General features: G+C 44.6%; 1 protein-coding gene across 4 annotated transcripts in view; it reads right to left on the bottom strand.

Moving 5' to 3' along the window:
* The window catches only part of NMT2 (N-myristoyltransferase 2), a 64,700-nt gene that overhangs the window by 17,017 nt on the left and 35,140 nt on the right, over positions 1-12,543 (bottom strand). For all 4 annotated transcript variants that reach the window (XM_032880921.1, XM_032880923.1, XM_032880919.1 and 1 more), the window contains 6 exons: positions 10,703-10,847; positions 7,097-7,215; positions 6,905-6,996; positions 6,665-6,781; positions 5,506-5,676; positions 4,200-4,308 (listed from right to left, as the gene is read on the bottom strand). In XM_032880921.1, coding sequence (XP_032736812.1) covers positions 4,200-4,308; positions 5,506-5,676; positions 6,665-6,781; positions 6,905-6,996; positions 7,097-7,215; positions 10,703-10,847 — 753 coding nt within the window. The remainder of the gene's footprint in view (positions 1-4,199; positions 4,309-5,505; positions 5,677-6,664; positions 6,782-6,904; positions 6,997-7,096; positions 7,216-10,702; positions 10,848-12,543) is intronic.

Below are 12,543 nucleotides of genomic sequence, written 5' to 3'. Positions count from 1 at the left end.
CAATTAAGTGTCTACCTTCAGCTCTGGTCACGATCCCAGGGTCCTAGGATAGAGCCCCATGTAGGACTCTCTGCTCAGCCTGGAGTCTGCTTCTCCATCTGCCTTTGCCCTCCCCTCCCTGTTCACTTGTTCATACTCTCTCTCTCTCAAATAAATAAATAAAATCTCAAAAAAACAAAAAAAAAAGAAAGAAAAGAAAAAAAAATGCTCAACAGCAAACGAAAAACAAACTGATGATCACAAGGTAAGGAAAGGCATTACTCTTGGGAAGACCTTAGCATTGCAGATAGCAGAAGCTGGGGGGCGTGGGAGCTGGGTGGTTCTCTCCTAACTAGAAAATGACTGATTCTGTGCAGACCAATTTCACATTTCTCTTCCGTGAAATGGGGAGAATGCCTTGCCCTCCTAGGACTGTCCTGAATAATAGCTGAGACTATGGATGTCCACTCTCTAGCACAACGGTGGCCATAATGATATTAAATTCTTTATATCCCGAAGTCCACAAACAAGACCTAAAGCAGGCACTGTAAGCAGAAAGAGTAACGGTGGATCAGAAGATGAGACTGATCCAGAGAGTAAAAGCTGTATACAAGAAGGCTCTTCTTCCTTACTCTGAAGGATACAAAAATGTTCTTAAATCACACAACTGGGCCCCTGTGTGAGGAAGGTGTTGTCCAGTTTTGTTTTGTTTTTCTTTTAACGATTTTATTTTTAAGTAATCTCTACACCCATCACGGGGCTTGAACTCACAGCCCTGAGATCAAGAGTTTCAAGCTCTACTGATTGAGCCGGCCAGGCGCCCCTGCACTGTCCAGCTTCTAACTCAAAGGCACACTCCCAGGTGGCTCAGTGGGAGCCTTCCGATTTCCTAATATCTGTACTCTTAACTCTTCTACCCTCTCTTCTGCATTATTTCACTCTTCATTTTTCTCTCCTTCCCCAGGACTTAAATGCAGGGAAGGAGACTGAAACATGCCAACGAGCACTATTTTGGACCCTGACAATCATGCTTTCTCGTGTTCACCTCTGCATGGCGAGACACCTGGTGGGACCAGGTCACGCGGCCCCCGGAGGTGTGCGAGAGGTGATGGCAGGAGCAAAGGGATCTAACAGGTGAAACCTGATGTCTGGGGCAGGCATCCCAAGTCCCCCACTTATTAGTGACAGGCCTGTGCCTAAGTGTGAAACTGCATAAGCCCCAATCTCTTCATCTGCAAAATGCAGACAGGACACTAGAGCTTCGAAAGGCTGTTGTAGTAAGAATAACGTGAATACATACACACACGTGAGAGCACTTTGTAAACTTCACTTTACTGGGTCGGGGCTGGAGGTGTGGCGGGGGGGGGGGGGGGGGGCGGACTCCGAATGCCGGATCCGTGATTTATTACCAACTTGTTAATGCTGTTACCTGGTTGATTGATTTTTGTGTAAAAACATAAAGGATGAGGAACAAAAGTCAAGAAAACTCTCAGCAGCTCAAAGTCTGATCACCCCGAATAAACCAATGACGAGTATTAAAACTCCTCCTTCATCTCATTTTAGGGAGCCTACATGGAAGTGGGAGCTTTCCTTACGCACAAGCTGGACGGCTTCAGGCTCAAGAAACTGAACCGGGGAGACCACAGGAGAACAGTGTTAGCCCCTAGTGAAAAGAGTCGGCACACCTGAAGTTTTTAATTTGCACTCCTGGATGGCAAAGTCTTTATAACTGTGGGCAAGGAGGCTGCTGAGAACAGAAAGGCCTGCAGGGGGCATGTTTCACTGTAGCCGTGTCCTGTGCCTCTATATGACTCTCTCCCCCTTGGGTCACTCTGGTCAGAATAATCCTGGCCAGTCAGTATGCAATGTCACGTTGCTAGTGTGACTGTTCTGAATGTCTTCCATGTCCACATCTCCACACGCCTACCTTCCCTTCTGTCACTCCAGCATGAGGGGCTGGCTCCCCCTCCCCAGGTCCTGTGGACCCGCCTCTGTCATGTTGCCTGGATTTTTTATTTTCCTTTCTTCTGGTCTAGGTTTCCCCTCCCTCCTTGGCCTCAGAGGCAGTGGGTTCATTAGTCTGAGCCCCACCGTCTGCCAGGACAGTAAGACTGAAGGGAAGAAGAGGCCTTCTGCCAGGTTACAAAGCTCCAGAATGATGGTCCTGATATCTCCTACATCTGGTTTCCTCACCTCCCCTTTTCTCCTCATGAAATTCTGCCTAAGGTCAGAAACAGTTGTTTCATGTCCATCGTTAGAAAAAAAAATACATCAGTTCATGTAGCTATTCACATGAACTCGGTAAACACACTACTGGCCGAAGACAAAAAGAAGAGGAGCCCACCACACGGAGAAAGGCCACTGCAGGGAAGGAATCCCCGTGTTTGAGATGAACATGGCGACATTCCACGGGAATCCCTCAAATCAAGTTAAAGTAGTCACGAAACTACCTTCTAACCAGCCCAAGAGAAGAACAGTTCTGGCAAAATCAAAACTTCGAACGGAAGATCCCATCTGTGGCAGACAAATTCTAAGATGGCCCCCCGGTGATGCCCCCTCCTGGTGCTTATACCCTTGTACTCCTCCGGAGTGTGGGTGGAAGCCAGGACTTGCTTCTAACCAGTGACGTATAGAGCAACAGTGACTGGATGTCACTTGCAAGCACTGATTACGTGAGGTTCTAACTTCTACCTTGCTAGCTGACTATCCCTGTAGACTCACTTCCTCATTAGGTCTGATGAAGCAAGCCGCCATGTTGTCACAGCTGCTACCCTATGGGGACTCTGCTTTGGCGAAGAACTGACGGAGGCTTCAGGCTGACAGCCAGCAAGGAATTAAAGCTCTCAGTCCAAATGCCAGCAAAAATTCAGGCCTGCTAACACCCCTGTGAGTTGGAGGTGAACCCACCCCCAGTCAAGTGTTCAGATGAGACCCAGCCCCAGGGGATACCTTTTTGGCAACTTCATGAGAGACCCTGGGGCAGAGGCCCCAGGAAAGCTGGGCTTTGATTCCTGACCCACAGAACCTAGGAGATAATAAATGTGTGTTTTAAACTGCTAAATTTGTGGTAATCTATCACAACAGTGACAGATAACTAACACACCATCCAAGCCTTAAATAAAGGCAACACTGGTAAGCACATGTAACTTTTCCTCTATTAAAAGATAACTTAGCATGTTGAGAACTCGCTAGCTTAAGATTTTTTTTTTTTTTTGAGGGGGTACCTGGGTGGCTCATTTGGTTAAGCATTTACCTTCGACTTCAGTCACAATCTCAAGGGCCTGGGATGGAGTCCCAGGTCAGGCTCCCTGCTCAGCGGGGAGTCTGCTTTGCACTCTCTCTGCTCTCCCCTCCACTCATGCTTTCTCTCCCAATCTCTCTAATAAATAAATAAAATCTTAAAAAATATATATGTATATATATTTTATATATAATATGGTTATTTATAAAACATTTTTATTATATGTATTTTATTTTATTTATTTAACATTTTATTTATTTTATTATTTTATTTATATTTATAGAATTTTATTTTTTATTATTTTATTATTTATTTATTGTTTTATTTTATATTATTTTATTTTATTTATATTATTTATAGAATATATATTTTATATATGTGTGTATATTTTAAAATTTTATTTATTTATTCAAGAGAGGGTGTGGTGGGGGGCAGAGGGAGAATCTTTCAAGCAGACTCCCCAGTGAGCACAGAGCAAACTCAGGGCTTGATTCCACCACCCTGAGATCACAACCTGAGCCGAAACCAAGAGTCAGATGCTTAACTAACTGAGCCATCCCAGGTGCCTCTAAAAAGACGATAATTTAGTGAGACATTATTTCCTTTCCTTGGTCTCTCCACTAAACCTTATTCCTTAGTTCCTTTCTGGGAAAACAGCATCAGAAGCCTCAAGTTTTCTTACTTCTTATGTAATAAATGTTATATACTCGAAATTTCAAAACTTACATGTCTTGATTTCAATCCCATCCAACCATAAACTGAAGACTTAAAAAGCCTTAAAAAAAAAAAAAAAAGACAAAACAAAAAACTGGTGTTTTCAGCACGCCTCTTTTTCCTAGCCCAGAGTTCCAAAAAGCTACACATTCACATTCTCAAACACATGAGCTAGTTTTTTAAGACTCTTGCAAATAACTCTTTTTACATTAAAAGCTTCAGTGAAGGTCACAGCTTCCAAAAACTGCAGAACATTCTTACTTACATCTGGAAGTCTGTAGAGCTTCATTGTTCTCTGTAACGTCATATTTCTACTCAAGTGAGAAAACTTCACTTCTACCAGTTTTCTGGGGTTTAGCGATCGATGCCAGTATCTGGAATACAATAAGGGTTTCAAAATCTGATTGGTTTCTAACCCTACCAGTTGCTTACTCTTTGTCTCAGCTCAGCTGTTGCAGAAGCATTTAACAAACACTCAAACACTCATGATGTCCCCAGCACAGCGCTGGATGCCGGCCCTCCTCTTGTATAATTATTTTATCAGCTGTTTTTTAGAATCTAAAATACGTCCCTGCTTTCCTAGTTATGTTCCTTTGTAGTCTGTGACCTTTCATCTCTTTCAATAAAGAGCAATCATAAAATTGCAAAATAAAGTTTAAAAAAAAATGCCCAGTCTGCAAGTATTTAATGACCAGTGCTGATTCTACAGAAAGCAGACCAAAAAGTTTAAAAACATGAAAACATCCTCCCTAAATTAGAAGCTGTCACTTTTATATAATCCACACCAAGGTAAACAACTTTTTGAGAAACAACCTTGAATTTCTTTAGAGATTCCAGTTTAGGTACTAGATGATTTGTATTAAAACACACCTGCGAGAAGTCTTATATGTTCAGGTTACTTATGAATAATTTAATGGGAGATAGTTGTTACAGTTTTACCTTTTGTACTATGTTTAGCAAAAGTTTCATCTTAGCTGAGTCAAAAAATAGTCGAGAGATAAAGCCTCAAGGCTTTACGGAAAGGTTAGTCCAGAGACTAATCTGATAAAACATTTTCTCCCTGGATTAACCTTTGAAAGTTTGATAAGAACAGATTAAGTCATAAAAACAGAGTTTAAGCCTTTTCTTATTCTCAGCAAACAAGTTTGTTTGGGCTTCTCAGCTGGTGTTTTTCAAGCATTCGCAACAGTTCCCTGACATCCAGGGCACAGCTTGGTATAAACCTGAGTGCTTGGAAGGAAAGAAAATGCTAGCAGGCTGGATGTTTCAAGATCACAATGCCCCGGGTTTCCCCAAGGGAGAGGCAGCGCTGGTCTTTCCAACGGAAGGTACAAGGAAATACAGAACCAGCATCATTAGCCAGAAAATGTTAAAAAGTAGAGATTCCCCCCCTTTTATAATCACGAAGTTATATGGCAAACTGGAAAGAACACTGGTCACAGTGTTTCTTGGGTCTGGTTTCCCCTGTGCTACCCAACCAACTACATAATACCAGGTAAGCCCCAATCCACAAATTACATGTGAGAATAAAAGCTGGTAGCAACACAGCAGGGGGGCAAGTTGCTGTTTACCTGCAGGTGGCTACCGGTTTAGGAAGAACCACTCCAGCTGTATAGACGGCCTGAAAAATCCCTTCCAGGTTCACTCTTCTGGTTATTTCTCGAATTAACACTGGGGCTACCCGTTTTGATCTCAATTTCTTATGAACACAAAGAAAGTTGATTTCTACCATCTTCTTCACACTAAGAAAGAGAAAGATGTCAAAAACTTGAGGGGACGTACGACAAAAACATTTTTAAAAATAAGACAACACCCATGACATTTAAAATAAGAAACTGAAAGATCTCCCCTCAACACAATATTTAAGAAAAATAGCCCATCATTTAGGCATTTCACAAGTTCAGATAAATACACTAGTCCCCAGATCCCCTGCTGAAATGATTTTAACTCTAGGCCATGGAGACCCAAACCCCCTTGTCCTCAATAAATTTAAGACTTTTTGTTTCTAAGTTTTCACTTTGGAAAATAAGTAAGATGTGCCTCAAAGTTTCTACATCTGTTTTGTTTGGTTTTTTTTTTTTTCCCTGTAATGTACGCAATTAGGACACTAACTGGGTCACCCAGCTGCACAATCTGGTTAAGATGTTGCTTTGGAGGATAACGCAATTCCTAGGATCCGGAGAGGTGCCCTGATCAGAAGAGAGCTGGTGTTTTTCCGAGCTCCAGTAAACCTTGCAGAGTTTCAAAGCCCATTCCCTGCCTGGTTCTAGATACGCAGGCATTCCATGTGGCACAGAGGCTCCTTGACATCAAATGCTTTTTAGCAGCAAAGAAACTAACCTCATACAATGAAAGGTAAACAACCCTACTATGCATTAGATCTCTGACTTTCTGGGCCAGAGACCCAGAGCAAAAATGCAACATTAGTTATCCTATGGATAAAAAGATTTCTTATAAAATCTCTCTCCTGAGGCACCTGGGTGGCTCAGTGGGTTTAGCCTCTGCCTTTGGCTCAGGTCATGATCTCAGGGTCCTGGAATCAAGCCCTGCATCGGGCTCTCTGCTCAGCAGGGAGCCTGCTTCCCCCCCCCCTCCTCTCTCTGCCTACTTGTGATCTCTCTCTCTCTCTCTCTCTCATAAATAAAATTTTTAAACAACAAAAAAAATAAAAGCCTATTGTAAAGGCAATTCGTGGAAAAGAAACCGACACGGACAAGCTTTAGTAGGTACCTGTCATAAATCCGAATGTTTGCTGGAATGGCACTTATGAACCCTACTAGTTTTTTGTTCGAAGACACTCGGACCCCACAGTGCCATTGCAGGAGCCAGCCCGGGGGACGCAGGGCCCTGAAGTCAAAGCAGACGAGGAAAACTGGTGCCAGTTAGTGTCCAGGAAACCAGGGAGAGACCGAGGCACGCCGCCCCGACTGCCCGCGCCCGGGGCGCCCCCTGGCGGCCGGCCCGACTCACCACAGCAGGAACTCGGGCGAGTAGTCAAACCGGAACACGCTCTCCTCATCTTCCACGTAATTCTCATTTAACAGTGTGTACAGCTCCTTGAGCTACAAGAGCAAGCGAGTGATCTGTCTATGGTGCTCGCAACCCCCGCCCCCCGAAGCAATGTGTGCGAGGGCAGCTGCTGCACTCAAGAGCGTCACTCACCACGTCGGCGTTACCCAAGTCCAGGGTGTCCCACATAAAACCCTGCGGCAGGGAGTAGGGCTCCTGACGCACGTTGTCTTTGTCTGCTTCAATCGCCCCGTGAGAGGTTATGACTTCATCTGGGGAGGCGCAGAGGAGAAAAGAGACAGACAAAAAGAGAATATTCAATGACGAAGTATTCTGATGGTCCAAATGGTCCGTCCCAGAAAACGAAATCATTTCTAGGGGACTTGGGTTTCATTTCATCAACGAAAATATGCTATTATTTCAGCTACTTCCTGAGTGAGACAGGGTAGCTAGGTAGTGGGGAAGGCTATCTCACCAATTAAACAAAAGGAGCAATCGTTTCTCATGCAATGAATGACAAGGTGTGTATTATGACATGACTATGACTTCTCAGCCTCAACCCCCAGATGACAGATCTGCCGCAGTGGACAGCTTAGGTCCAATGACAGCCTGGAAACGCTCTCTTCCTACTCTGCATTTCAAAACCCTGGGGTGGGTTGGGGGAGGGTTACAGTGACCTCTGACCCTTCCCAGCAACACCTACAACTAATTTTGGGACTGCTGACAGTGCAGCTGAAGTCATCCACATTTCCAGTGACCTCCACAAAGGTGCCCTTTTCCTCCCCCACAGCTTCCCAGTGTGACTGGCATAGAACCCAGGCCCTTGTCTGTGGCTGATCCCACCTGGCCGCCCACCTGGCCTTGCTCTCCAGCTTCATCCATGCTGATCCCCCCAAGGCCAGCTCCAGCTTGTGGCGTCTGGGGTTTCCCTCTGCTCTCACAGCCCTTCCCCTGCTCTCCGTGCTTGAGTGTTTGTATATATAAGCTTACACATCACTTTTGCAAAGCATCTTTCTCTGATTAAATTTTTTCCCTACCTGGAGGCTGCCCTGCCCTCCCTCCATCCCCACCTGGCTGCCATTTTTATCCTACTTTCCCATCACGGTTTCCCTGGCATGTTCCCCAGTGCCTGGCACTGAACAACAGACACTCAACACTGATCTGCTAACTATTACTCAGCCATAAAAAAGAAGGCAATCTTGCCATTTAATGTTGACCCTGAAGGCATTATGTGAAGTGAATTAGGTCAGAGAGAGAAAGACAAATACTGTATGATTTCACTTATACATAGAATCTAAAAAAACCCCCAAAATTCTGAATTCCTAGACACAGAGAACTCTAGTGGTTGGCAAAGGTGGGGGTGGGGGGGTGTGAAATGGGTGAAGGGGGTCAAAGGACACAAACTTCCAGTTATAAAGCAAGTAAGTCCTGAGGACATAATACAAGCATGGTGGTCACACTTAATAATACCATATTCCATATCTGAAAAGTTGCTAAGACAGTAGATCTTAAAGGTCCTTATTACAATAGAAACAGATTTTTTAAGTCGGTGTGGTGAGGGATGGTAACTAGACCTGCATGGGGGGGTCATGTCACAATGTCTATAAACCTGTTTGATACCTGAAACTAATGAAGTGCTCTATGTCACTGATACCTCAAAGAAGAAATAAATAAACAACCAGGAAAAACAAACAAACAAACAAAAATCCAAAAAGAAACAGTTATCAGCTAAATAAATGACCCTCAGGTACAGGTTTTGGCCTCACCTTTTTACAGGTGGAAGCCACAGGGGCTCTACCAGCTCTAAGGGGTCTTGCTTCTCATTCTTTCTAGCCCCTGACTTTGTCCATCTCTACTGCTGCACCAGCTCACCCCCGTATAATACCTTAGGCTTCGTCAAGTCAGCCAGAGTGGCCAGATTCTCAGCTGCTCCCAGAGAGTCCCTTCAGGATGTCTGCCTAGAGCTTGGCTCCCCACCGGACACTGGGGACAACCTCAGGCCGTCTTGCCCCCCCCCCAGCCCTCCCCCGCTAACCTTGCTGCTGCCTTAACTCAGGTGCAAATGGGCAACCAAGGAAGTGGGGGGAAACCTGCAGGGATTTAGGGGACAGGCCAAAATGTGGTGCACCCCGGCTATCTTCCCAAAGATGTATTCTCATGTTAGGAGGCAGCCTGCCTGTCCCCGGGGCCAGGAACTGAAAGCCAGCAGCAGCTTGCCAAGGAGCATTCGGCTAAACCCAATATATCCAGATCAATAGACCCATATCCCTTTTGCTAATGGTCACTCACTTCAATGGCATTTAAAATCCTATAAATTCTTTCTAGAGAGGCTTCCTCCAGGACCAAACACATGTATTTCTAGAGCCTGAAGGAAAACACAAGGGAGGAGAATCGCTCTCCTCGCTCTTTCACACTCCCGAGCCTGTGCTTTTTCCAGACGCGTGGAGCAGACATGGCTGGGAGAAGAGCGGAAACTTCATTAAGGTTGAAAATCATTATTTGAGGGCACAGACAAGGATTGTCCCTGTTTTTATGCGATAGAACAGATTATTTGTACATAAGTGGACTATTAAGAGATCTGGATGACAATCATTTCTCTTTCACGGATTCTGGAACCTGAACACTCCAGCAAGAACAGAAAAATAATTATAATCTATTTTCAAAGGAGGACAATAGAAAACAGCAGGTTTAGCTTTTAATGCCGTCATAAACATTTTTAGTGCATTTGTATCGCCTTTTCTATCGTGAAAAGGGGAAAAGCTAAATGATGTTTATAGAAACTTAGGAGGCACAAGTCTGAGTAGAACATGAGGGACCAGGCTCCGTGCTGAGGCGAGAGGCCAGCTGCCAAGATCCCCATGCGCCTGTGGTGCCCCGAGAGTGCCCACGATGGCCCCGCAGCCCTTACTGCACTGTAGTGGTCTTGCCTGCTAGGAATTCACACCGGCGCTCAGGGAGCAGGATCCTAGCGTCAAGCAGCACGAAATTTTCCATTTCCATTTCTGTGTGTCTAGGAACTCAGAATTTTCTTTTCTTTTCTTTTCTTTTTTAGATTCTACATATAAGTGAAATCATATAGTATTTGTCTTTCTCTCTCTGACCTAATTCACTTCACATAATGCCTTCAGGGTCACCAATGAATGGCAAGATCGCCTTCTTTTTTATGGCTGAGTAATAGTTAGCAGATCAGTGTTGAGTGTCTGTTGTTCAGGTCCAGGCACTGGGGAACATGCCGGGGAAACCATGATGGGAAAGTAGGATAAAAATGGCGGCCAGGTGGGGATGGAGGGAGGGCAGCCTCCAGGTAAGGAAAACGTTTAATCAGGGAAAGATGCTGTGTGAAAGTGATGTGTAAGCTTGTATTTGCAAACACTCAAGCACATTTTCCATTTCAAGGCCAATATCCTATGTCTTTTAGAATAAGTGAGATGTGAGACTGCTAAAAATTTATGTATAGGAAAAACAATTCCATGAAGCTCAGGACCAGACTAAGGTTTCAAGTGGGAGAAGTTGATTTTTTTTACAGAAAGAGGAATTAGACTCTAAAACTGTGTCTACTGAAAGCCAGCGTCACTACCCAATATTTCTATTTTAAGAAGAAAAATAGGACTTCTGTGTATATAGCTAATCTGTGGTAAAACACAAATTATGGAAGTCAATATGGAAGTCAAGTTTCTTTTGTGGATTTTTTGTTTGTTTGTTTGTTGTTAACCCAGCTGTTCTGGGGGATGGGGGGAGAAGAAAGGCTGAAAAGCTTACTTAGTTTGGGCACCGGCTGTGTGTCCCAAAACTGGTATCTGTGTTTGGCAGCTTCATCGATGCTCCTGGCAGGGCCTTGGCACGCGGACAACAGCTCCATGGCTCTCTGGATATCCTGCAACTTCTGCATCGGGATGGTGGGATTCTAGAACAGCAAAGACACACAGACACAAAAATGAGGAAGCCGCCACCCGCTCCCAAACCTGGGCCAAACACATGTGCCATCTGCCCTGGAGACCACAACACCAAAAAACAACCCCTTTCCTCTAAGTCTGGTTGGGGACCGGGCTCAAGGAGGCTAACGTATTAAAACAGAAGCAAACACATTACATTAAGGGTAACAATAACACAGGAGTTTTCACGGGGCTTTGGTAGTTTTGGGAAATCTGAAGTAAAGCCAACCACCCACCCCACTTCAGGGTCCCCCCCATCTGCAGAGGGTCCTCACTCGCACTCATCTGGGTGGAGCAGCAGAAAGGAGGGACATGCACACAAGCCTTATGACCACAGCAGCCCGTCAGGCACACCCTCGGGTTCACAGCTGGGGTTGAGGCCCTCAGCAGCAATGTGGGGCCAAAGGAAATCACTGCTAGAATGGAAACGAGGCAGGCAAGGGAAATTTTAGTTCATTTAAAAAAAAAAAAAAGAGGAAGGAAGGAAGGAAGGAAGGAAGGAAAAGAAAGAAATGAAAAGGGAAGGGAGGAGGGAGGGGAGGGAAGGGGGAAGGGAAGGGATAGGAAGAGTAGGAAATGGAAGGGAAGGGAATAGAGAGGAAGAAGGAAGGGAAGGAAAGAAGGAAGGGAAGGGAAGAGGAAAGGAAAGGTGGAAGGGAAGGGAAAACGAAATGGAAGGGAAGAGAGAAAGGAAGAAAGGTAAAACTTGAGTGCTGAGCTGGGAAGAAGTTAATCAAGAATGGAAATCTCTAAGTGTGCCTTCCACCAGGACCACACCCTGCCTTCTCACAGCTCCCATGCTCCTCCAGAGACAAACCTCCCGACGAGAACAGTTTCTTCTGTGAGTTTAGATCTTTGGCAACCGCAGCCTCTTTTCCCCACGCCAAGTGTTGGAAACTAACCTTTTTTCAGGAAAACATATTCTCAGTCTGGAAAACTGACAATACCTTTCAAATCTCAAGCTCCTTCCTCGAAGCCAATATTTCTCTTATCTCTGAAGATTCCCCAGCTCTTTTTTTGGAAAGTCCCTGAGATAATGTAATCCCACATGGAAAGTGAGCCTACACTTTCCACTTAGGGCTGAACGGGAAAATCAACTTTTTTCAGTGTGTCAAATTATTAGTTTTAGAATTTGGATGTCACACAAAGAATGCCCTTCACTGTCATTCAGAGGTGGTTAACAAGAATTTCAGAGCCCTTTGCTATTCCTGTGTGCCAACACACCTGGGGCACCAAAGAAAGCTACCACGGATCCTTGCTGGTTTATTAATAGTAGCTCTGGACTTCTGGTCAACCTCGAATCTGCCATCTGTGGTCTGGAGCCAATCCTCTAACTTGAGAAGCTTTACCTACACCACACACTACAAAGGGTTTACTTAATATACACCTCCCTGTGTTTGCTTTATCATTGGGTTTGCTTGGGATTCTTGCTTGGGTCTCTTCTGAACCTCCAACATACAGTAACCGATTTCCAGAAAAATGAAATTTACATCCATCTGAACCCCTAACGAGGCAATCTATTAGAAGACTTACAGCTTAAAGAGGAACTCCGAGCACAGCACATTTCAACTAAGAATGCTTGAGCATGTACCCATTTATCTTTAAAAAGGCAAATTTGAACCCACAAAGCCTACACTAAATTTGTCATGGGGATTTTTCTTTCCTAAT

Source organism: Lontra canadensis, unplaced genomic scaffold, assembly GCF_010015895.1.
Source record: "Lontra canadensis isolate GAN:19392208 unplaced genomic scaffold, GSC_riverotter_1.0 scaffold72, whole genome shotgun sequence".
In the NCBI taxonomy this organism is placed as follows: domain Eukaryota; kingdom Metazoa; phylum Chordata; class Mammalia; order Carnivora; family Mustelidae; genus Lontra; species Lontra canadensis.
The sequence above is the reverse complement of the archived record's forward strand: the minus strand, read 5'-3'. Positions and strand labels throughout refer to the sequence as shown.